This window comes from Bombyx mandarina, chromosome 23, assembly GCF_030267445.1.
Source record: "Bombyx mandarina strain Sakado chromosome 23, ASM3026744v2".
NCBI lineage: Eukaryota > Metazoa > Arthropoda > Insecta > Lepidoptera > Bombycidae > Bombyx > Bombyx mandarina.
This window is the reverse complement of record NC_143229.1, coordinates 14,747,561-14,773,976: the sequence shown is the minus strand read 5'-3', so window position 1 is coordinate 14,773,976 and position 26,416 is coordinate 14,747,561. Positions and strand designations below refer to the sequence as shown.

Below are 26,416 nucleotides of genomic sequence, written 5' to 3'. Positions count from 1 at the left end.
CAAGAGTAATTTTATTTTCTCGGAGGAATTTAAATTTAGTTAGGAATAGACAAAGTCGTCAAGCTAGTTTCACTACGACGAATGACGAGCGACGAACGCCGAACGTTCGCATGTTTTGACAGCGAACAGAATGTCCCCTTTGAAAACATAAATAAATGGCCACCGTTGTTATTACGTTTTTCCTATTTGCACGATTTTATGTTTGTAAAATGGACGCCGACTCTACGGAGAGGCGGAGGTAATTTTTTCAAGCTGTAAGAAATAAAAGCCCCTCGAAAGTAAATATAATTTTCACAACAGTGTTTTGCAAATCAAATAGGAGTTGTTGACAGAAAGTTTCGCGCCAATGGAATTGCAATAGGCGGTGGTGTTGTGTCCGCGTCTCCTTTCAGTAATGTTATCAATAAAAGGACACTATTTTCAGGGAACGATACACGTCCCGAAGAGACCGGTGGAGTATGAACTCACAACGGCTAGAGCAAATCGTCGCGGAGCTGATGAAACCCATCAGCGACATCCGCCGAAGCTTCGACACAGACCTGAGCGCGGTGAGTGTCGTGAACACGCGCCCATTTCAATTGTTGCCTGCTTGTTTTTGTCTCCGCACTCGCCTATCACCACTGACATTACAGCTCCATTAATTAAATACATACAATGAACTTTGGCGGGAACACGCAATGCCCGGTGAACTTGCGCCTCTATATTCTCACGCCAAATTATTTTTAAATAGACCTAATCATTTCGGAAAACAAGTTTGCTCTGCGATATCATAAATAATTTAAAGTGAAAGATACAAAATAAGAAATACTGAAGGACATATGGAAACGAATTATTCTTAATTAAAGACATGAATGGTATCATATATACACAAAATACCTTTTTGTTCAATTTATATAACACAATACATTCATCCCAATATTTTGTTCAGTACAAAATAATCTAAAATTTGACTCCCAAGACAAAGTACTAGATGTACCAAGCTTAGTGGGAATAACTGGTCCAGGTACAGTCTATACAACTAATTGACCAGATTAAGTTTCAAGTATACATACTATAAATCAGATTCAACATTTTCTATTAATAAAATTATTAACTTTGAGGTTTCGTCTGAGAATCAAAATGCTACTACATTTGATTATATTAGTAACTAATAATCTAAAGATTTCTTAATAAGAATAAAGAGCTGAAATAAATACAAAAAGAAATAGATGTTAAAAACAACTCTCTGTAATAATTACCTTGGGCATTCAAAATAAAAATGTCTTCAAGGCAATATTATACTTCCGTGTCTTTTGTTCAAATATTTGACTTGAAAAGGTAATTTTTGCACAGACTGTTTGCTCATTACCGATTAGATATAGCACAATGTCATCACACCAATAAGTTAACAAGCTTAGAAAAAAAAACTATATTTTGTAAACTCTAGTCTCTAGTACTTTCCTCTGAGTCACCTCGAGCTGTATCCTGTATTAAGTTACCTACCTTTTCTTCTCTGTGATGTTCATGGGCTCCTCAGAAGCACTTAATTGGGTTGATGGTTTTGAGTTAGTCTGGATATTTACTTAAAATTAAAGATACTATTGAAAGTAAATTAAATAAAAAAATTATCATACGAGTTAAGTTAATATTTTGAAACTAAATAGTGTTGTATTGAAAAAGAAATTTTAACAAATTAACTCTTGTAGTGTTTACTTTTTGTAGTATTTTTATTTATTAATTGACATTGTGACCATCAAACAGCCCATCTAATAGTGAGTGCAGACTGTGACTCGTGAACATCAGCAAGATCGAGGCAGAGTCATGTTGCTGTGTACCTACCTAATTATCAATATAGTAGTACAAATATTTTTAGTAATGTCTACAAAAACAAAAAAACTATTATAAAATGCATTTTTAAAATATCCATAATAAAACTCAAATTAATGTTAACTTTGATATTAGCAGTGGGACTTTGTTATTGGAATCATAGTTTCAGTAAAGATTTAAAACTTGGGGAACTGCAAACTCGTCTGTCTATTTACAGTAGATTAGTCTATATATCCAGACAAGGACATGCAGATTAAATCTATATAATTTAAAATAAAAGTTAATATGCAAGAGTGCTCATTTCACAAACACAATAGTGGTACATAAATTATTTAAATTTAAATTCATTAAATATTTTACTTATTTTTATAAATATGTAGTTGTTAAAAGTCATGAATGCACAATCTATTAATACACTACCTAATGCGATTTAGTGTAATAAATAAAACCATCACAGTAATTTTACAGCAACATAAAAATATTTACCAGGAAAGATAGTTTCAAATTAAGAAAAGTCTCTTGTAACTCTTCATGAAATGGTTAAAATATTTCCATTCAATCAAATATATTTATTCTATAAATTTACAAAAAGAATATTCCTTGGAGACGATTACAACAATCAAATTGTACAACTTTCATTTAAATGTAAGCAACTGTTAACAAGTAAATGTATGCGCATATCAATCCACTAGCCTCAACAAGTCTGTAATCTGGAAAATGTGTTTACCATTACAATAGTTATTGTTTTTTTTTACATTAAAAATGGAATAGAAGTACATGGTCTAACTGGTTTAAGTTGATACCAGGATCCATAACTGCTACAACATAAATGCACAGTGGGTCTACGTTCAGACCAGATCTCGAAGCTTAAATTGCGTTGCGTGTCTTATCACAGTTCCATGATAAGCTTCGGCAAGACAGTGGTAGGAGACTGAACTGACTTTATATGCTGTCACTAACCTTACTTGCTGTACTTTATTACAATCAGAATATACTTACAGCGCTGGTTAAAAAAGTCATAGTCATGATGAGAATTAATACTTTTAGAACACACTTTAAGAGAGAAATCCTCTTTTAGATTGATTTTGCTTGAAGACATGTACAAATATAGAATAAAATTTATTTTGGTCACATTTGCCTCAACAGTCTAAAAATGAACTTATTGTGGATTAACTCAGAGAGAAAACGATTGTGTAATCTTAACATAAAGAAGGCATGCCCACTGAGTTTATTCACTGACTCTTTTCAGGACTGTGTCTCTTCTTGGAACCATTGCTTTCTTTAACATATTTTTAAATTCGTGCACACAATACGTTTTACATTTAAGATGGGTAACTTATTGTTTTACATTTAAGACAATAAGTTTTACATTAAATACATCGATAGACTCGGAAGTTCCAAACAGGCTGAGACCCGGATTATTGACCATCCATAGAGCAGGGTATTGGGGGAATACATATTGTATCATCTAGCTACATGGTATTCAGGCAGCTCACGACTGAGAGTATTCATGGTCCTCAACACCCTTCCCTTGCTTGTTCTGAGTTCAATCTTCGCAAATGTCGAACGATTGAAAAACGTGTGCTGTATGAGTAGGTTGGTGGTTCAACGGCACCAGTATGAACCCTCACCCCAGACCGTAATAAGGATTCCTAACAATGTGCATGTTTAACATGCCCATGTCCGAATGGTTGCGTATTGATATTGAATTATAGAATCTAAAAAAATAAAAATATATAATGAATCTGTGATTCCAAAGAAACCTTTCAAGCCTTAATGAATATTTGTACTTTACTAAAGCCAATCTGGTTTTGCTTTGTTTGTCTGCCTGTATGATTGTCTACCTGTATGATTGTCTACCCAAGTATTCATAGACTCCTAAAATGGATGATTCTGGGAATTCATGTGATCAGTAACAGATATTTTATATGAAGTGCTTCATGTTCTATACATAATTTAATTACAGGTTTAACACGGTCGTACTTTTAAATTTATTTGCTTTACAGATAGAGCAAGGTTCGTTGACCTAATCTGCTATACATTGTTAAAATGTTACATTTCACAAAATATTTGTTTTTAACTTATTGTTCAAATGATCACATCTTTTGTTTCACAACGAATGTTGGGAGACACTTAGCGTTTAGGAATACTGCTAACTGCTAAATATTGCTGCAATGTCCAAGCTGTGCAAACATTGCATAGCTTTAACATGGCGTAACCTTGGCGGGTGTAAACTTTTATTGTTAGTGGAGCGTGGGCTTACGCTCGCACTGGTGGTACCTGTCACCGTTCCGCCCATTTCTGCCGCGAAGTAGTCATGAAGGGTGGGATGGGACACCCAAAATATTATGCAATTAAAACTCCGACTTCATATATGCAATAAGAAAGTGTTATCACTCATAAACGTGATGTAAAATTAAAAGAGCTACCTAACATTACTATCTTTGAATCAAAGTAAGATTAATTATTTTTAGTCTACTTCTTATCACGCCCCACCTTAAAGAGTCACCTTATACCAAAATAAAATTAAGTCAACTATAACGTGAGAATCTTTTAATCACGTAAAACTGAAGAAAAATTAACATCAATTAGTGTTAAATTGCATCCAGCTGTTTCAATTATTGTCAAATTTATATTCACTGAGACACAACTGCACAAATAAGTGCATTGTTTTTAAATGAATAAAATTAATTCAGGGCTATGTCTCGTGTTTGGGTTTAACAAAAACAAATAAAGTAGAGTATAGATACTTTCAGATCAGCCTTGAAGTATCGTTACTTGTATCTGAGTTGCACGAAAGCATCATTAGTTTTCTTTGATTTCAATGTAAATCGAGTACTTAGGTGAAATTTCTTTTTTTGGAATATGAGAGGAGGATTTTCTGACGCTTCAGAAGCCATTGCAGAACGAGTGATAAATTCTGGCGATAAACTCTTATGGGCTCATGATATGGATTCATCAGGACGTGTAAAAGTGTCTACGGTGGCTTGTTGTTGCGTGACCTTGGCCAGGCATGTAGTTAACGGTGGACACAATAAGACGCTTATCGTGTAGATCACGTGGGAGCGGACGGAGTAAGCCAACATGTGAGGTCGGATGACGAATTAGACACTTGACCTACCTGGTTAACAGTAGAGAGTGATCGAGAAGGGAGTAAAATTAAGCAAAAAGAATAAAAAGCAAGTAAAATAAATTACTCCCAAGTTAGGATCTTCTACGTTATTCTGGTAATCGAAGTCGAAGTTGTCGTGGCCTAAAGGATAAGACGCCCGATGCATTCGTGTGTAGCGATGCACCGGTGTTCGAATCCCGCGGGCGGGTACCAATTTTCCTAATGAAATACGTACTCAACAAATGTTCACGATTGACTTCCACGGTGAAGGAATAACATCTATACTAATATTATAAAGAGGAAAGATTTGTTTGTTTGTTTGTTTCGAATAGGCTCCGAAATTACTGGACCGATTTGAAAAATTCTTTTTCCATTAGAAGCCGACATTGTCCCTGATGAACATAGGCTACTTTTTTTTAATTTTTATTTATTTTATTTTTTGGTTTCATGTGTGTTTTAATGTTTCCGAAGCGAAGCGAGGGCGGGTCGCTAGTCGTGTAATAAAAATAAAACTCGCAAAAGTATAATTTGCGTAATAACTGGTGGTAGGACCTCTTGGGAGTCCGCACGGATAGGTACCACCACCCCGCCTATTTCCGCCGTGAAGCAGTAATGCGTTTCGGTTCGAAGGGTGGGGTAGCCGTTGTAACTATACTGAGACCTTAGAACTTATATCTCAAGGTGGGTGGCGCATTTACGTTGTAGATGTCTATGGGCTCCAGTAACCACTTAACACCAGGTGGGCTGTGAGCTCGTGCTCCCATCTAAGCAATAAAAAAAAATCTATTATACCTAGAAACTTGCCGGGCCTGTAACATAACACAAAAACCAAACTTTTTAAAGGCCGGCCACGCTTTACTCTGAACATTTCTAAATGTATTAGAGATATATTCGTTTGTTGTAAAACTCGTGCGTCACTCCCTGTACGTTAGCTATATACTATATAAGTTCAAAATTATCAATTCTTCAGTATGTACAGAGTATTTTTTTATGTTCTCGATTGAGGACGCAACAACGCGTGAACACATTGAACCTTGACGCCTTCAGCTCTAACACTAGGAGCAGGCTTAGGGACCTCGGTAACCGTACTCGTCGAACTCGACAAAGAGTTCGCCGTGCAACCTAACCCATGAATCAGCTCGCTGAGTTTCTCGCCGGATCTTCTCAGCGGGTCGCAATTCCGATCCGGTAGTAGATTCATTCGCGAAGCAGCTACTCTTGAGCTGTTAGGTCTCCTTCGGAGGCGCTCGGGTAGCTGTTAGCAAATCCCACCCCTCCTGGCTGAGCCTTTGCTCGCCCACCTGTCCTGGTGAAACTGGAAAGGCCTCCGGGCCACAAGTAATCCTTCAATCATAAAAAAAAAAAACATTGAACCGCAACAAATAAAACTATAAATGCCTCCTTTTTACATATACAGTAAGATTCGTTGTAATTGCTGGCACCTCAAATTTCAGATCCATTTTATCTATTATAATTCCTCATTCGGATTACTAAATTCACATCCAATGAGGCGTCCCATTTACATGAACTCATGGAGAGGCTTTGTTCAGTGGCTTACGCAATTAGAGAAATAAGACAAATAGCGGATGTTGAAACTTCTTGAAGCCGGTGTAGGTCTACGATGCAACCTAATTTAATTAAAAGCTTCTATAGATAAGGCAGGTACAAGTTCCAGGTCTAACGGTTTGCATTAATACGGCTTAATATTGCGGTCATTATTTTATTTTCTGTTTTAAAAAAAAACATAGACGGTAGTTGACATTATGAGTGTATTCAAATGCGGACGAATAACACCTTAGTCGTCCGTGACCACCTCATTTAAAGTAAATTTATTTCAATGAAAATCAATGGAATTTGATACCAAAATAAGTTATCAATCACATAAACTACTTTCTATTTTACTCTTATAAGTAGTTTAAATGCATTTTTCTTATAAACGAGGTCTACTTAATTGACAGCTCTTAGAGGAGTACTTGACGGAGGCGGGGCTCCACGCGCTAGAGGCCGGCGAGCGCGAGGATATTGAGGAGGAGGGACTTCCCGCCAATGGCGTCCCCAACTTCGCGGAACTGGCGCTGGTGCTGCAGCACTCTGCCTGCGTGTACGGACGGAAGGTCGACTTCCTGTACCAGCACGTGCTCAGCGTCAGCGACTCGCTGCAGCACAGCACGCAGGACGACGCGCCGCCCGACCAGCTGTCGCACGACGACTCGCACGTCGCCAAGCGCCGCCGCAGAGCCTCCGCGGCGTCCGGCGACTTCGTGCTCATCGACCTGGAGCCCTGCCCCGGCGCCAGTCGCGAGCCCGACGCCCGCGTGCCGCCCACCCTGGCGCGCCACTACGTCGAGCTGGAGCCCCGCCCCACGGCTCTCTGGGAGCGCCCGCTCGTGGACTACCGGGGGGAGCCCATCGGGCTGCCGGCCGACTTCTACGTCACTTGGAGGCTACAGGTGCTCGATCGTTTTCCAATTGCAATACGGTTCAACTCGCGACTGTCGAGCGGACGGATCTGTCATATGCATTTTTAATTTATTTGGACTAGAACGGATTACTAGTGGACGAGCTGGTGTCCCCGTCGGGTCCTCGAACGGAGCCCCTGCGGCCCATCTCTCTGGCAGAGCTGCAAGCTGCCATCTTAGCGCACGGCCTTCCCTCTCCGGTGCGCACGTCCACACCCCTGATGCTGGAGGCGCCGTCCCTCGAGCCGCCACCCATCACTCCAGTCGTTGCCAAGAATGAGAGGAAGCGGAGGAATGAAGTCCATATAGAAGACATCGCCGAGGGTTCCTTGAGACTCGTCATCAGCAATGGTCAGTTCATTTTGTCAATAGTAAATATGTTTAAAAGTGCTGAAATGGAATAACCTTATCTGAATAAGTAGGCGGCCCCCGCCGTGACGTCAGTACTGATTCCGCCGCGTGCACTGTGCAGAGCTGGGCGCGCGCCTGGCCGAGGTGGAGGAGTTCAGCGTCCGCGGCGGCTGGGTCTCGCGCGTCATCCGGCGCCGGAAGCTGCGGCTGCTGCACCAGAGACACAAGTCACGGAAGGAGGAGGAAGACTTCACAGGTCGGGACGTCGCACTGAACATACATATATTATTGCGTAGGTGGATAGACGAGCTCGCTCCCCCGGCACTGAGCGCGGCAAACCGGAACGCACTACTGATGCGTGCAATATTGAACCCGCGAGCGGGGGGACTATCTCCCTTCTATATAGAACGGTGGGACAGTCGTCATATAAATGCAATTGTCATGCAATGCGAACAAGCCCTGGCCCATCGGCCGGTCACCGTCCTTACCGAACCCGTTGCTTGCGACGAAGGGCTCGACGAATAAATTAACCCTCAGACACAGTCCACTGAGTTCCTCTCCGGATCTTCTCAGTGGGTCGCTTTTCCGATTCGGTGGTATATTCTGCGAAGCACGGCTCTTGCTAGGGCCAGTGTAAGCAACACTTCGGTTAGAGCCCCGTGAGCTCACCTACACGTCAAGGCGACGCTGAAATATCCTCTCAAGGCTATCAGGATGGGTAGGAAAAAAAACTGGCCCACATGACGCAGTAGAAAAACTGTGCCGGAGCGGCGGGTCCCGGGTCCTCACTGTACGGTCGATTCAATAAAATTAAAGCATCATGTTATTTTTTGGATTGCCTTTGTAAGCAAACGCACATTCGGTCTACCCGATGATGAGTGGTCACGGTCCGGCCGCTGTCTGCTGCTATAAGACCTTATCCAGTTCAATAAGAGAAGAATTAAAAGTAAATCTTAATTTGCAGTGTTTCGCGGTTTTGACATGGCGGAGGAGGACGTCGGAGGTGAGTGTAGCGTCCGGGTGGCGGGAACACCCCGTCCCTTCACTTAGAGTCGGCTACTTGTCTTCGAATGTTTTAAAAAACGTATTTCAAAAGTCACTACAAACAAAAAAACATATATTCCATTAAACTCTTTAAAGATCGAACAAAGAAACACAATCTTATTGAAAATGATATAGGTGCTTATTAAACGCAAAACAGAACGTCGCCGTCAAATCCTTAATATTAAAAGAAGTAAAGATTGTGGTGTCGGTTGCAGGGTTCCCGGGCTGGAGCCGCCCCCCCGCCGCGGCGCTCCCGGCCACCCCGGCCCTCCCGCCCCCCCGCACCGCTGAGGACAGTGACGACGACGGGTTCTTCGAGCAGAGCTCCCTGGGCGACTCCGACTCCTCGCGGCTGGACGAGGAGCAGCGGCACGCGGTAACCGATGGCCCCCAGCATGCTTACTGGCTGAACTACTGCTGTCGATCACTACCTAAACTAAAAGCAATTTTATAATATCATATAATAATATATGTTAACATTTATAATATATGACGAAATTGATAACTCACAAACAGTTCACATACACACATAAGACTAACAATACAAGTTTTGAAAATAAATAACCATCATCTATACTCTATACTGATATATAAATCTACAGTGGTTTTTACGGATGTTCCGTTATAACTACTGATCCATGCATTCGATTGACTTGAAACTTGGGTAGTTTTCCAATTACAGCACAAGAGCGCATTATGCGGCATAATGCTCAACGTTGAATGTTCCAACTACAGCAACTCGAAGCACAATCGAGCACTCTCAAAAGTACTGCTCTCGCGCGTGATACTCGCAATCGATACCGACTCAGTGACAGAAAATTGACAAGTGTTTTTTCTTTAAGTTGGCATTGATCGAAAATTTGTTTATATTATCGTTAGTACTATTATTTAATGTTGAAAAATATTGCAAGGCTTTCGTTTCGTCGTAGTTTCTTAGAAATAATCAATGTTAATTAAAACTGCGAACTTAGTGCACTCTGCTGATGCATTTGAAAACTAATTCACGTTCCAATTAAGCTTCAGCATAATTCGGCATTGTGCGTCACTGAGTCGCATTATGCTCTGTAATTGGAAAACTACCTTGGTATCCGTGTAGAAAATACATGTACTTAATGGATAGGCTAATATTTATATGAATGTTGGACTCCCTAATAATAATGGCAATAAATAATAATGTTAATTTTAAATGCCCAGCGAAGCGGGCGAGTATGGCTAGTTAAATATAAACTTTTTACATTAAGCATGAAGCGTGCCTTCACACGGACACAGACTTGCATGTCGGTGCTGCGGATGCTGCGCTTAGAGAGAGAGAGAATACACTTTATTGCACACCAACAAAATTTACATTCAATTGCTTTCAATTACATTCATTCAACTGCGCTTAGTAATTCACAAGCTTACACAGAAATGTTTGGAGTCTCAATAGAGTGTGTCGCGTGCAGGAGGGCGGGTGGCGCGGCGCGCTGGACGTGCGCGGCGTGGCGGCGCGCGTGCTGGCGGCGTGCGGGCCCCGCGCGCTGCCCGCAGACGCACTGCTGGGCCGAGCGGCACCGCGCCCGCGGGACGTCTCCACCGTGCTGCTCGCCACGCTGTTCCTGGTGGGTACCCACTGCGTCTGGCGAACCAACGAACGATGAATTCGTTGTAATTGAAAAGTCTTACTACATTAAGTTTGGAAATTGCAAGAATATTCCAAAAAAACGTTGACAAAACCTGATCAGATCACTGAATGTTAACAAATCCTTGAATTCGGGAGCTCCCGGCGGTCGCTCGCATGGCCGTGACGCCGCCGAGGCTTTTCAACTTAATGTCTTTTTTTGTTTTTAAATATATTAAATATTGATTAGCAGATCACACGTATACATAATATAAAGCTAGATGCATGTTACTTCACAAATCAACTCAACACATCAGGCAGCATCCAAGAAACAAAACTCAGAATGTAGGCCGCGGTGCGTCGCAATCGCCCCTCTGCAGAATAATACCGCGTAATAAAATCAAACGCAAACAAAGTATTAATATGTTATATTTCTAGTTTATTAACTGATGGTACAGCGTGAAGTAAAGTGATTTTACCATAGACAGCATCTTAGCATTGTTCTGCGTGAGTGCGGCCCGCGGACAGTAGCGCCGGCGCCGGCTGTGCGACCCGCGGAGGGTGCAGAACTATTACATTAGATTTTATAGCACTTGGGATGCTCTAAACAAAAATATTACTGCTGATTTTGTAGGCCAGTTTTGATCATTTGAGATCGTAAAAAATTAAAGTAGTTTTTCTCATTACAGGCCAACGCAGGCAACGTGGAAATAATTCAAGGTCCCCCGCTGAGCGTGAACTCGTTCTCAGTTCGGCTGCTGTCCACGGACCACACGCTCTACACGGCCGCTACACAACTTGATCTCGACAAAATATCTCGGTGAACTCGAATAACACACCGGCGGTAGAGACTACTGTTACGGAGCCGTGGGAAGCATCTTAGTGAACCACCTAAGAGTTCACAAGAAACTAGAGCTTATTAAATAAAATATTCTAGATAATTACCGTTTTAAGCACTCCCAATCCCGCTGAGCTGATACAGTTCATAACAAAAATAAACTGAGGAATTAATTGATTATAACTTATAACACTACTACACGCTACGTTCGTGCTCTGCGATAATCTGTTTTTAAATATTATTGTAATGCGTTTAGATTTCAATTACTTACAAATACTGTTAAAATAATTGATCGATGGTTGTTTTGAACAACTTCAATTAACGTCGAGTGACAGAGAGGCTCATATCAATTATCCTATAATTTCAAAAAACGGTAGAATTTTGTAAATAAAAAATTAACGAATCCAGAAATTTATATTCCTATATACTATAATCGGACGTATTTTGTTTTTGTTTTTATATAGATTGTACTGTTTTATTTAAATCAATAATCCATATATGTACATAATATCAATTGTAAAAATTAAATCTTGTAAATATGTGTATAAATGAAATGTAAATAGTTATAAATGTGATACGATGACTCGTGCAGGGCACAACTGGGAACTGTATGTACTTGCAGTTAGTTAGGTGCACACGGCCACATGTCCGAGCGCGGCCCTACAGGGGATGGAAAATGAATGCAATATCTCCACCCGGAAACCTATTAGACCTGTAATGGTGAAATGGAAGAAATGCCTTCCTGCACCTTGAATCTGTATATTTTGGGTACTAATTGGAGCCGCACGATGTGCAGCGCGCATAACATTCGTTTTTACTGGTGGTAGGACCTCTTGTGAGTCCGCACGGGCAGGCACCACCACTATTCTGCCGTGAAGCAGTAATGCGTTTCGGTTTGAAAGGCGGGGCAGGCGTTGTACTGTTAAAACTGAGACCTTGGAATCATATCTTAAGGTGGGTGGCGGCATTTACGATGTCTATGGGCTCCGTAAACTACTTAACACCAGGTGGGCTGTGAGCTCGACCACCCATCAAAGGCATAAAAAATTAAAAAAAATGCTTTATAATTTTGAAGTAGACGATTGACTAAACAGATATAATCTGACCCAACACCGCATAACTATGAAGCCGTTAATGACCGATCGCGCTGCGACCCCGGGACCCTGACCAGATTCCCTTCACGTTAAATATTCTTTAAACTTTTTCCAAATCACTTAAACAACTTCAACAACAAAAAGTTCTCAATCATGGACAAATATTTTTATTAGTCAAAAAAATTAGTCAGATTTTATTTTTGTATTCAAAATCATGGTAACTATTTTTGTAAACTAGTTTTTAATACGATCCATTCTTGGTGCCTTATTTTATTTCAAAGTAGGGCGCACTAGATCCGCGCACTAGATCAACACACTGGATCCACGCATTAGATCCGCGCACTGGGTCCACGCACTGGATCCACGCACTGGATCCACGCACTAGCTGATCCACGTACTAGATGCGCGCACTGGATCCACGCACTAGATCCGCACACTGGCTCCACGCACTAGATCCACGCACTGGATCCGCGCACTAGATCCACCCACTAAATCCGCGTACTGGATCCATGCACTAGATCCGCCCACTGGATCCGCGTACTGGATCCACGCACTAGATCCACACACTGGCTCCACGCACTAGATCCGCGCACTAGATCCAACCACTAAATCCGCGTACTGGATCCATGCACTAGATCCGCCCATTGGATCCACGCACTGGATCCACATACTAGATCCGCCCAGTGGATACATGCACTAAATCCGCGCACTGGAACCACGCACTAGATCCACGTACTAGATCCGCATACTAGATCCGCCCACTGGATCCACGCACTAAATCCGCGCACTGGAACCACGCACTAGATCCGCGCACTAGATCCGCATACTAGCTCCACCCACTGGATCCACGCACTACATCCGCGCACTGGAACCACGCACTAGATCCGCGCAGCCACATGGCCGTGCACTTCACATTTGAAAACATTTAACTATGTTATAAAATAGTTTCTGTTAATTTTATCGAAATTGAACTTAATTTTGCTCATTGAAGAGGCTCGCACAGAATTACTGTCGTTTAGAAATTGTAATGTAATGTTATGTAAAATAATCTTAACTTCATTTTGCTGTGTTGAGCCGCCAGAGGCAGATGTTTATGCAGGTGAACTTTAAAAATAAAATTTTTTTTTGGAATTTAACTTTTGTAACAATTAAGAGTTCATGAAAAGATACATTAATAAGCATAAAACATCAAAGAGGAGAAACATTAAAGTGTTTTAAAAATAAATTATACTAAACTGACGGCAGAATTTTTAATTATTTGATCCCAAAGTTTCATTTGTAGTATATAGAGCCGTGTAGTGTGGCGCGCCGTCGGTGACGTCACGCGCCACACGTGCTGTATTAAGTCAAGTCCACAGACACCGTTGATTGAGCGGGGCGGCCGCCTTCCGAGGGACAGACTGCAGTACAATAGTGCGGCGGTAGCCATCATACAACAAGATATTTGACAGATGTCTGAATTTCGCTTACGACATTAACAAGATGGGCTTGCTTAAATACAAGTTCCAAACAACAGCATCCGGACCGTCGGTCTTCCGAGTGACCACACCCGCTCGGTGAAAGATCTTCCCTTCGTCGTATACCTCTAAAAGTAGTGATCGTTTATTTTCTCCTTATCTATTACCAGCAGTGTCGAGGGGCTCCCTGCTCCCGGGCGTGTCGGCGACCTCACGGGAGTGTGCTTCTAGCATTAGGTTCGGCTGTAGTACCCGGACGATTAGTGTTGTGTGCTTAGTGCGAGTTTTTTAACGTTCTCGATAACGTAAAAGTTAACTCCTATTAGCGGCAAACGTTCCAACTCCATACAAATTTGAATTAACTTAAAAGTTAACAATAATATGTATGGAGTTGGAATGTTTGCCGCTAGGGGCGCTGTTCCTACTGTCTGAACTGAACTGTACTGAAAAAACATTATTGTCTTTATATAGAAGAAACTGACAGTAACTTGAAATCTTGCCGTTTATTTGATCGGATTTCGTCCTCACGGCGAGAGGATGCTACGTTTGATTATAATTACTGGTGGTAGGACCTCTTGTGAGTCCGCGCGGGTGGGTACCACCAACCTGCCCATTTCTGCCGTGAAGCAGTAATGCGTTTCGGTTTGAAGGGTGGGGTAGCCGTTGTAACTTACTTGAGACCTTAGAACTTATGTCTCAAGGTGGGTGGCGCATTTACGTTGTGGATGTCTATGGGCTCCAGTAACCACTTAACACCAGGTGGGCTGTGAGCTCGTCCATCCATCTTTGCAATAAAAAAAAACGTTTATTTTATTTAACAGCGATTAAACAAAGGACAGCTGCTATTTTACTTTTCAAACTGGCATGGCCATATACAACAGTAAAACAAAGTATTCCCGAAAAGGGATTTTTTATCTTAAAAATAAAATTAGAAACATCAAATACTATTGTTAGATCCATCTCGTGTCTATTTTAGCAGTGTCAACTTGATATTTCTATTTTAGTAACTTAATCTTCCAGTGATTGTTGTTCACAAGTACCTATAAATATAGATTGTGCACTCATTGTTTGTTCGCGATGAACGAGTTGGTTGTATTTTCCTAGTGGATAAATATTGTCACTAAAGGATTTATCGAATGCTATACGTTTTCTAAAAGAGCAAAGATGGTTCTCGGTTCCTGCTCCGGCATTAGGATACTTATAATCCTAATTACTGTTAATATATCTCTGTGTAGAGAGTTTAATATGTGACGAATTATTATCATGTTATTTCAATAAAAATGACACATCCTTGGAGTCTTAATATTTTATTATTATATTTATTACAGCACGAGGAGAGCTTCTCCTCAAACAGACCTCTTGGAGTGCCTCGCTTCCCCGAGGCACATCCTGTTTCTACAAACTTTGACAAATTTATTGGACTATTTGGTACATATCTAATAGCTGACGTATTAACTGACCGTTGTTAACTTCATAAATACATTAGTATTTAGAATGAATATATTCTATACTGGATTGGTAGTAGGAAATACCTTTGAAGATTTTGTTGGCTCCCGTACACCTGACTTCTTCAAGAAGGGCGTTGAAATATGACTACTGCGTTGACAGAGATGCCTCCATACCATGGGGGCACATTTTGATTGTTAGAAACAAAATAAAAAAGTAATTTCCCGTTGATCAAATGGTGATTTCGTAGGTAGAGACATAGCACATACCAAAGTAATGAAATGTGTTATAAAACAAACATTCCAATTGACTCTGAAACTGGACATCGCTCGAAATGTCGACCCCAAGTATCCAATTAGTAGTCCCAATACTTATGGAACGTTGCAGGGATACTCCTTGGAATTGCGGCACCGTGCCAAAGGGGTCCTTCTTCTCAGTGAATGTGCAAACTTGTGTCTTCAACGGGTTGAATTGAACCAAGAGACAGATATAGAGAGTATTCTTTATTGTACACCAACAAAAAAAACAATCCATCAATAGACAGCATGTCATTGATATACAGGATGAAAAGCGTGGGGGCAGTGGCGGATTTTCAGTGTCGGCCGCCCTAGGCCCCAAGCCATCAGCCGCCCCTTTCTCAGCATCCACCAATATAGACTACATAATGAAATTACTTTATTGCCAATTTTTATCTAAATAGACTTAGAAATTTAAAAAAATATTTAATTTTATTTCGCTAGAACATAAGTTGTTACAACTAGTTATTTGCTCTAACATACTCTGCCTACTTGGCATACTTGGTCATGATAAGTTTTACACGAGTGTTATAAACATTCAACACTTAATTTCGAGATAAAGATTTGAATATCTAATTAAACACAATTAATTTGTACAGAGCTACTTGTTATCGCAAGTGCGGGTGGGAAGTGTGGATAAAAGTAACCATAAGTTTAGTATAATAAATAATAATAATAATAGCTGAGATGATAATACAGTATTTAAGGATGCGATATAGATTACACCATACAGTGCAGTCCGCCCGCCATACTTTATAATAAGTTTTTTGACACGATTGGGGCCGTCCCTAAATCTAGCCGCTCTAGGCCCGGGCCTACCGGGCCTGATGGTAAAAACGAAGGCGTTAATGATCATGGTATCTGAGCAAACACCGTCTAGAACGACCGTGATGCTCCGCCCATCCAAAAAGCTAGCGATCCACTTGCAGAGTACCTCGGGGATTCCGTAAGATGGTAGCTTCGACAGAAGTACCCTATGCCAAACCCTTTCGAAAGCCTTCGTGATATCCAGGCTTACAGCGAAAGCCTCGCCCTTGCTCTCCAAGGCTTCAGCCCATCTGTGAGTAAGGTATAGGTACAAGAAGATCGTCAGCTGAGCGACTATGACGGAAACTATACCGTCGGTCACTGATCAGCTGGCGATCCTCAAGATACATCAGGAGTTGCGTATTTATTATTCACTCACCTTGGAAAGCAAGGAAGTTATCGCGAGAGGCCTATAGCTCGAGGGGTCCGACCGGTCATCCTTCTTAGGGATAGGGTGAATGTAGGCGGTCTTCCATGAAGATGGAACCCTGTTAGTGCAATAAGAGAGGCGATAAAAACGCTTTAGTGCAGGTGTCAACTCAGGGAGCACGTTTTGAGAACCAATGCGGAGATGCAATCTGGCCCATTCGACTTATGGGCATCCAGGAGTCGGAGCTCTCGCCTAACTGCGCACTGTCTGAAGCAGAGCTCCGGCCTAGAGTTATCACACTGGGGGATGTTCGGTGGTATGGCACCCCCGTCGTCCACAGTCGAATTCGAGGCGAAGAGTTTGACCAGAAGGTCAGTCTTCTGGGCCAGACTATCATCGGACTTGGGCAGTGGTGGGAAACTAGACCTGCAAAAGTTTCCTTCTGCAGCTTTGGGAAGCGATCAAAAAGCACAGCTCCCGAAGAGATAGCTCTTTAGTCACTCGCCAACTCTAGCAACGTGCTCCGACTTCGCCTTGGCAATAACCTTCTTGTAGGACCTGTAAGCGGCGTTATATTTCCGCCTTTCTCCTAAGACGTTTGGATCCTGACGTCTCCTGGCAGCATCCCATGCCTATGACATGTCCTTCTTCAAACGCGACAGAAGGCGAAGGCTCTTAGAAGGCGACAACAAAGATCCGCCTGGACGAATACGCACACCCCCGCTTTACGCAGGAAGTTGAGCTACAATACGTAGCCGGGGCTTTCAAGGTACGAAGTATCACCTGGAGCAGATATCTGCGTCTCCGTCAGAAAAAATAGGGCTGGCTGCGATGTCTCAAGATGGTGGTGTACGGCGTCAAGGTTGCTGTGTAGGCCCCTAACATTGCTGAAATCCACATTAAACGTGGAATGGGAAATCGCCGACAAAGTCTTTTCCTTTTTTCGAACTGTCTTATTATATTATTTTATTTTGGAGAGTGGATTGGGTGTGGTTCAAGGTGAAATCATGACAACACCTAAAAAAAGCGCGGAACACAGTGTGTTTTCGACCACGGGTTACGTAAGAGACTAACGCAGGGCATGTAAGGGCCCCCAGTCCACCCTGCGTGCGATCGCCGGGAACCACTCCGGTCTCCGACTCCGGCACGACGACCGCACAAGATTTGGTCAAACAACCACGTCCCGCGAACTCGCACGGGCGTCTGGTCCGCATGTTCCAGGTATCATCAAAATTAACCTCCAACAAGGAAGGGAAAAGGGAAGGACTAGAACTGGCTCTCCAACTCACACGCCGGAACACAACTAGGCTATTTGGCGGCGGACTCTAGTTGGAGGGTGGTCGCCAGCCAGTCGGACAAGGTCCTAACACCGATTGTGTTTTCGGCTCCCGTTTAGCACCACGCAGGGGTCACTTGTAGGGTATGGTGGGTTAAACCTACGGAAGTGGGAAACACCAGCCCCTAATCAAACCATCAAATTCAATATTAAAATTTCGTATATTAATCTTAGTTCAAGGAATAATATAAATTATACATCACATTAAATAGTTACTGTAATGTAATTTTAGTACAACATATTGATTGACCGGCCGCCAGTTCTAAAATAAAACCAGTTTAATTAATGAAAATGTTTAATTAATGCAAGCGGTCGCGCGGCTCACACGGCGGGCGCGAACCCGAGCTGGCGGTTCCCCGCGTCGAACTCCGTGTAGTACTTGCCGATGAACACGTCCCCCAGGATCCACAGCGGGCCCATGGGCTTCGGCACGTCCAGCGCCATGAAGCCGGACAGGCACACCGTGTGCCCGAATTGCGCCACCTGCCACATGTACAAACAGTCACCCTGTCCTTTACTTACGTATGACGTCAGCGCATTATAAATGATTCCCGTCTGATACAATAGAAACTACGAAAGCTGTGAAATGTCCCCGCAACTCGTCTGTCTGGTCGGGGCGTGTGCAACTCACCCGGAGCACGTAGTCGTTGCCCTCGAGCGTGAAGTCATTCCCGGCGATGGTAAAGGTGACTCGCGGCAGGTGCGGTATGAGGCTGCAGTCCACGACGTACTGCCCGAAGGCGATGGCCGTGGCGCCCACCGCCGCGTTGAGGGCTTCCACCTCCTTGGAGGGCCCGGCGATCAGCGACGTGCCCGTGTCGGCGATGGCCGAGCAGCCCTGGGAGGCGGGAGATTAGTCGGTAGTGTTTCCTACGAACTTGAAGTGACGTCATCTGTAAGTATCTTGTGTCCTATCAGCTTGTGCTTCTACTCAACAACCAACACTGAGGTGGGGACCAGGCCGCGCCTGTAGCACAAGTTGTTGGTTGGGTTGTGTTGTGAAACAACTTCAAGATTAAATATTTTATAATTTCAAGGTGTTTTATTTACTATATTATTATTTTTATTTTTAAATTATTGTCTATTTTTGTTTATAAATGTAATGGTGTCACGATTATTCTTATAGGTAAACATGGTCGAATAGAGCGAACCTGGGCACAGAAGCGGCTAGCGTTGACATTGACAGAGTCCATGTGGAACTCCCAGTACGTGTCCCGGAGTAGAGGCACCCGTACGAGGTCGCCTCGGTAGTGGGCGGGGTCGGAGCCGCCCAGCAGCAACTCGCCGCCCGTTGTCGCCCCGGGGTCCCTGGACCACAACACGGGTACGACGTTCAATGAAGACCAATAACAATGGCTGGGTCTCCAACTTTGTTCTACAGGGCGTGCTCCGATATACCGTTTGTATGCCATAGCAGCGTCGGCCGCCGCAGGAGAGCACGGCCGAGCCGGTTGTTGGGCCACACTTTTTTATATTGCTTAAAGGTTTCGACGGCCGCCATTAAATTTGAGACATGAAGTCGAGACATGAGTTCGAAGTTGCCTCGTTCACAACGGGAGGGGGGTACTAGCGGCTTGGCATTGGTCTCGGTATTACATTTGAAAAACTCTGAGTTATCAAACTATTAGAAATCATTTAAGGACTCAAGATTTGATGTTTCCACCGACTGGATGTTGACTGTCCATGTCAGGTCAGGTAGACGAGTGACGTGAGTGAGGTACCCACCTGTTGAGATAGAACGAGAAGACGGGCTGCACGAGTCCCTGAGCCACCATGTTGTCGAACACCGGGGTCACGCGGTCCACTGCGATACTGGAGCACAGACACATCGTTACAAGACGCCGTACCTGACTCCTACCTCCTCGTGTCAGAGCTTCGGTGACCGTTTAGCCCCAGGCGGGCTGTGCACTCGGTGAGTAGCAGACCTACTCGTACATATAGCGTGCGCACGACTGTTTTGACTATAGGATGAGTTCTTAAAAATTTTACATTTTTATGCTCAATACTTGTGAACTGATAAAAACACACATGTGGCACTCGGGGATTGCCGCGGTTAAGCTAATGCATAGCATTTTTTATCAACTTATGCAATTATAATTAGACAATAATAATTTAATATTAAAACAATAATAAAATAAGACCACGCTATATTTATAAACATTAACAAAAACAAAACATTAACTGTCCCCTTCACACTCAGAAGCTAGACCGCGCGAGAGAGAGATGGGCAGACTTTTCATGATGCGCATGCAGTGCGACGTCACGCCGCGCGCTTATTCACAAACACTACACGAGCGCAACAAATGTGTTGAACACGAGCTACATGGTAGGCGGAGCGGGGGGTGTTAGATTTCATTTTCGTTACGGAATTTCTTGATTCGGTCGCCGCGCTCAAAGCCTGCGATAAAAGCTATGCAATAGCTTAAATATAATTTATAAATGTTATCGGCATAACCTTGTATTCGTGATAAACTTTTTATTTTATAAAATATAATTGATATCTTGACGAACACAGAAAATTGTACTATTGCATGACGGCCATCCTCCTTGTATATATTTCACTGGATCTCGTTCGGTCGGCAGCTCGCGAAAGGGGGAAGAGCGAGGGGCGCACGTGCCACGGTACTACACCCCTAACTGAACATATCTCCATGTGTAATAGTGACGATTATACCCGTGTGGGCCACAGAACTATGCAGATATTGAGTTGTGCGTTTGTGTAGAGTTCCGCTGCCCCGTGGCACCCCTGTGTACGTGTGTGTATGGACCGGTGCGACATACGTGCTGAAGGCCATCCCGAGGATCCCGTCGAACTTGGCGGCCACGAAGGCAAGCCCGGGCTCCGACACGGCCTCGGCGAACGTCTGGCGCCGCACCTTGAGCCCGCCCACCTGCGCGGCACGACCCAACTTATTCACTTTTCTGATTTCAATTCATAAAGCAAGTAAAGTAAGAGAATAAGCTTGCTGAATAATCGCGATATACGAATCTAATATATACATATAAAGTCGATGTGTGTGTTTCCTGTAGACCTCGTCCAATCGGTGAACCGGTTTCGAAGAAATTTTCAAGAGATCTTCAGATTGGCCTTCAGATTGGCGCTCGTCATATGCTTGGGCTTATCTTGTAAATAATAAAAATAAATATATTTTATTTATAATGAATTGAAAAATTTATAGAGTTCCTCGTGTTGTGACATTCCCCCGAGACAAGTAGCCTTGAAGGACCTTGTAGGCGCTCCGTGAGCGGTGTGACATCACAAGTAATTAGAAGAAGACAAGGATACTCACGGTGACATCATCAGTGGAGAGGAAGCCGGAGAGGCTGCCGGAGCCGTACTGTATCGCGAACTGGGTGCCATTCGCGACGTACGACTTGGACTTGCGGCTGTCGTACTTGTTGTGCAGCACTGGACACGGTCAGGACACAACCTAAGTCTGCTTACATCGGCCGAGGACATTTCGGCCTTTACCGAGTTCTACGTGACCCTCACGTCGCATGCTCTCGACGGCCACGTCGGGCCTTGGGTCTGCGTATTACCGGTGACCAGTACCACCATACGTCTTCATACGCACCGGTCTGCCTGTTGCTACCGGTCTCGAACAACTACTCACGCCCGTCTATGAACTCCGGTCCCAACCAACACCAGCCGAGTCCCGGACTCGCCTACTCACGCATGTACTCCGTATTAAACTCCTCTTAAAGTTAAGCCAAGTTAAATTTATATAAAATGAAGTGCAATCACGAGTTCTCACAGTTGGTGAATCGGTAGCGATACAGACTGACGGACTTTTGGTCCAGCTGATGTTAAGCAGAATAAATTGTAATAGAACAAATATATGAGCAGAGTTACTGACAACAAGCGATGTTGGTGTAGTGGCACTTTTTGGAAGGTACCCAGAGGTTGGAGGATCCGGTGTCGAATACCACCTTGAACGACTGCGGCGGCGTGCCGATACTGATCACTCCGTAGTACTGAGCCTGTAACACAAGTCCACGCGACCGTCACATCTTCCAGCCACGACAGTCTCGGCTGATGTTTTACGGTACGAGATGCAATTTTTTTTTTATGGCTAAGTTAAGTGGTTACTGGAGCCCATAGACATTTACAACGCAAATACGCCACCCACCTTGAGATATAAGTTCTAAGGTCTCAGTATAGTTACAACGGCTGCCCCACTGCTTCAAGCCGAAACGCATTACTGCTTTACGGCAGAAATAGGCGGGGTGGTGGTACCTAACCGTGCGGACTCACATGTGGTCCTACCACCAGTAATTACGCAAATTATAATTTTGCGGGTTTGATTTTTATTACACAATGTCATTCCTTCACCGTGGAAGCCGATCGTGAACATTTGTTAAGTACATATTTCATTAGAAAAATTGGTACCCGCCTGCGGGATTCAAACACCGGTGCATCGCTAGATACGAATGCACCGAACGTCTTATCCTTTAGGCCACGACGACGTCTACAATAGCCCATTACAGGCTAAAAATGGTCATAATTTATTTAATATCTCATAATAGGTTCGTGCAAATTTATTAATAGACCGACATTCAGCTGTTCTGGCGCCCTACCAACACAATAATGGTACGTCACACGTCAGCGGCGTGGCAGAATAACACTACGACGTTACAATATTTGTTAGATGCGCCAATATTATGATCTGATGAACCGACATTTAAAAAGAAAAAAAAAAGCAAATCGAACCTTTTTGGTTTCATTATTTACAAAGAATTCTAAGAACGAAACGGCTGACGTATCGCGCTCACTCTATAGAGATCATTAAAGATGATTTAATTTCGAACAAATTAAGAGACGGTTCGAGGTGAGTAGGTTATCGCCCGGCGACCACTGACTCACAATCACATGTTTTGAATACAGTTCACCTCTAAATGGACTGAAGCCACTAAAAGTGGTTGAATGACTTAATGTTGTTTTGTACAGTAATCAAAACATTTCGAAATTCGTAGAAAACAACTATAAAACACTTATACAACATCACAACGTGGATGTTGCTGACCGCGATGAAGAACAAAGCCGACGTCTTCTATTACACCTGCCAAGTTGGAGAGCTTGCATCCTTCGTCATAGAAATATGCAGAACGTTTGCAAAAACGAATCTTTATAGCGGCACACCCTACGGACATTAAGTTCGTGCAGACATTTCAGTCAGTATCCACAAAAGTTAATATTTATACTCACTTCGTTTTTGAATACGTTAAATATTAATGACTTCAACAGTATTGATCCAATTTCTTATTGAATAGAGGTGCAATGTACGGGACATTGTAGTATTTTATTGTTAGAGTACTTCTTAGCCTCAACAACAAAACTACCAACTTAAATAGTTGCATATCTAGTTAAAACTAAAAAGCACTAACCAGGAACAGAGTGAAGGCTGAACTTTAATAGAAAATAAAGTATATATCTGTCTGTTTCTAAGCATCAACCATTTCCATAAAAAAGGAAGAACAGTTCCTTGACTAACAATTTAAAATAAGTGGACTAGAAGTTGCACTAGTTGAAAATTTCACATAGGGGTACAATGCAATGCAATGCATAAATAAATAAACTGCATAATTAATTATGAATCCAGGTTATCTTATGGAAAAAGTTTTTTTTTTCATTTTCTATTAAACTTACGCTCGTAAACCTCATTATTACTATTAAATATAGATAATTATTCAGTTGAGTTATAGCTGTTTAATGGGGTCACAAATCTAACCAAAGATCATATTTTATTAAAAGCAATGTATAAACAGTTTTTTCCTGCATAAACCTATTACTATGATGTCATCAAGTGGCTGCAAACATCAAAAATTAAAGCTGTGTTCATACACAGCACTTGTTATCTATACACTGCAACAACGAGAAACTCTCCTGTTGAATTAGAAAATACTATACTTTCTCTATTGTTTTACAGATTGACACTTGGGAAACTCAAAATGCAGTTGTGGATATTCACTCAAAGAGCCAGTTATCAGTGGCCAAAAAGCTCATAAGCAAGATCCTTTAAGCCTATCAGTCTATAATTTATATTTAGTTAAAGATTGTGTATGAAAATAGAATTCTCTTACATCAAGATAATTTGACAATGGTTCGGGTGATGGGCCAGTCACATCGTATTTTAATCTCAACAGCTCCAGTTCAGTGCCAACCTCATGAAAGTGGGTTCTCGCAGTTTTCATACGATGTAATGGCACCCTGCACAAACACAATCAATTATTTCATGGAAGTTTTTAAAAACACTATTCTAGTAATTATGAAGCATTCCAAAAGAAGTTTATGCTTGTTAGTGAAAGTATCAACACAGCATAAAAGCACAATAATAAAAGCAGTAAGCATTTAAAAGCATACTATTATAATTTTTATGCATTTTTTGATGAAAATTATATGTTGATGCATCAAATCTTACCTATATAGTGCCATTACGGAGCTGGCGATCAGCGCCAAAAAAAATAAAGATATCTTTCCCATTGTTGTCTTTAGAAGCCGCAACTAGGCGACTCTGCAACACACGAAATGAATTAAATATTTATTGCGACAAGTTTTTAATAAAAAAAAACATTCAGGATTTAGGCAAGAACGGATTTCTATTTCAACGTACTGCTATGAGAAATTGACTATTGTTATTTATTGATTTATTAAAATGGAACACTGTGATCGTAACGTCTCGTCAATCGAAAAACAACGCAGTAAGTAGTAAAAACAGATTAAAATATGTCACAAATCGCCGGACATCATTGAAAAATTTGAAAATCACAACAATTGACAACTGCTAAGTGACATTGACTTTTTCATTTGAGCTACAGACTGCATTAGATGAGTTGAGTTGCAAGCTGGTTTGCATGATAATGGAAACAGATTTTTTTACGGAAACGCGAGGTACGAAACTGTATGAATTGTTTTATTTCTTTATTTAGATTTTCTTCTGGTTTAAACGTATTATTTAAACGTAGTCGGTGTGGTGGAGCTCGATGGAACTTAGTTGGTAGTCGGTTTTGTGAGGCGCGCAGGGCAGTCTCTGCGAGGAATTGGGAGAGGTAGAGGACCTTGGCCATCCTCGTCTCCCTTGCCTCTCTGAAGACGCCGGAGTCCGACATAGCCCGGTCCGTTACCCCCTTCGACAGGGTATCCGTAAATGGATTCCCCAGCGTTAACAAAAAAAAAGTTTTAAACGTATAACACTGGTTAATAAGTCTTAAACATTTGTGAAACTGAATAAATGTAGGAAACTATTAAAAGTTGCTGAATGTGGCTTTTAAGGATTTTCGAAGAAGTCCACCGAAGACAGTTAATTCTCACAATTTTACTGTAACTTTATTTCATGTAGCCTCGTTTCATCCCATTTTATTTTATTTTATTAAAATTTCAGTTAAATTAACTTTCTTTCATTCCAAAAGGAGGAATTTAAAATTAAAAAATTAAATATTAGTGAGCCTTTACTTACAAAGTTGTCGCTTTACAATAATAGCCATTTAAAACGTAGGTAATGTATATAAGGCTGATAAAAATAAGAGTAATTATGGAATACGATTTCCAATGGTATCGTAGCTAATGGTATGGTAGCAATGCTGCACAAACGGCACAAACGGTTAACAACATTGATGACGTGTACAATGTAAACGCTTCAAACGGGCGCGCGGGCGTCAGACTTGTTATTGATTTGTCGTCTTTTAAGATGGATTTTGGTTTAAAAAAGGGACCCTTTATGTAGTCGCCCGAAAATTAAAATCAACAACGACGAATCAAAGGCTATAGTGGAAGCTGACGATACAATCTACCGCTGAGTTAGCAGCAGTTTTCAAAGTTAGCATCAAGACAATAATGGTCCATTTGCGAGGTAAAAAAACTTGACAAGCGAGTGCTCGATTTGAATGATGGTCAGCGTGACGGACGCGCTAAATTATACGCATGCTTTACGTTACGTTAACAGATACAGAAACGAAAGGATTTTAAGCCGCATAGTAACTTCCAATGAAAAATATTTTTTTTGTTAATCGTAAGCGTTCATCATATTGGTTAGACCTTGATTCAGCATCGTGTCCAAGATAGGGATTGAGCAATCGGCGAAGGTATGCTGGTACACCGTGGTATTCCAGTGCCCCATTCTCACCGACCAGGGCAGGGTGTAAAGGCGTTGGCGACGACGAGAGATCGGGCCCCGCCTCAGTCGGGTGCTGGCCGCGGCGGGCCGCTAGACCACTGAGTTTCTCGCGGGATCTTTTCAGTGGGTAGCGATTATAGATTCTGTATTTGTATTGTAGATTTGTGATTGCAAATTCTATCCGGTGCTAGATACTGCGAAGCCCTGCTCTTGCAAGGGCTAGTATTAGCAAATCCATTCATATTGAGTCCGTGAGCTCACCTACTCGTCCGAGTGTAGCTGGAATAGCTGA

At 42.3% G+C, this 26,416-nt stretch overlaps 2 protein-coding genes across 3 annotated transcripts; one reads left to right on the top strand and one right to left on the bottom strand.

Annotated features, from left to right (window-relative positions):
• The first annotated feature begins 65 nt into the window (after window positions 1-65).
• On the top strand, window positions 66-13,540 carry LOC114252897 (uncharacterized). Of its 2 annotated transcripts, none has more exons than XM_028187579.2 (9): window positions 66-238; window positions 425-548; window positions 6,877-7,368; window positions 7,461-7,728; window positions 7,850-7,984; window positions 8,693-8,731; window positions 8,988-9,148; window positions 10,215-10,370; window positions 11,059-13,540. In XM_028187579.2, exons 1-9 carry the CDS (start codon window positions 156-158, stop codon window positions 11,191-11,193), a joined length of 1,593 nt encoding a protein of 530 aa, XP_028043380.2. In that variant the 5' UTR covers window positions 66-155; the 3' UTR covers window positions 11,194-13,540. The 2 variants fall into 2 exon arrangements, with proteins under 2 accessions (XP_028043380.2, XP_028043381.2); XM_028187580.2 differs by having other exon boundaries at window positions 74-238; window positions 7,800-7,984.
• A 4,615-nt stretch (window positions 13,541-18,155) lies between these two features.
• CatD (cathepsin D) lies at window positions 18,156-24,804 on the bottom strand. The gene is made up of 10 exons (XM_028187470.2): window positions 24,625-24,804; window positions 24,433-24,525; window positions 24,095-24,221; window positions 21,871-21,994; window positions 21,304-21,422; window positions 20,795-20,904; window positions 19,739-19,825; window positions 19,165-19,321; window positions 18,645-18,851; window positions 18,156-18,496 (listed from the first exon to the last, which is right to left on the bottom strand). Exons 2-10 carry the CDS (start codon window positions 24,492-24,494, stop codon window positions 18,335-18,337), a joined length of 1,155 nt encoding a protein of 384 aa, XP_028043271.2. The 5' UTR covers window positions 24,495-24,525; window positions 24,625-24,804; the 3' UTR covers window positions 18,156-18,334.
• Window positions 24,805-26,416: the final 1,612 nt, after the last annotated feature.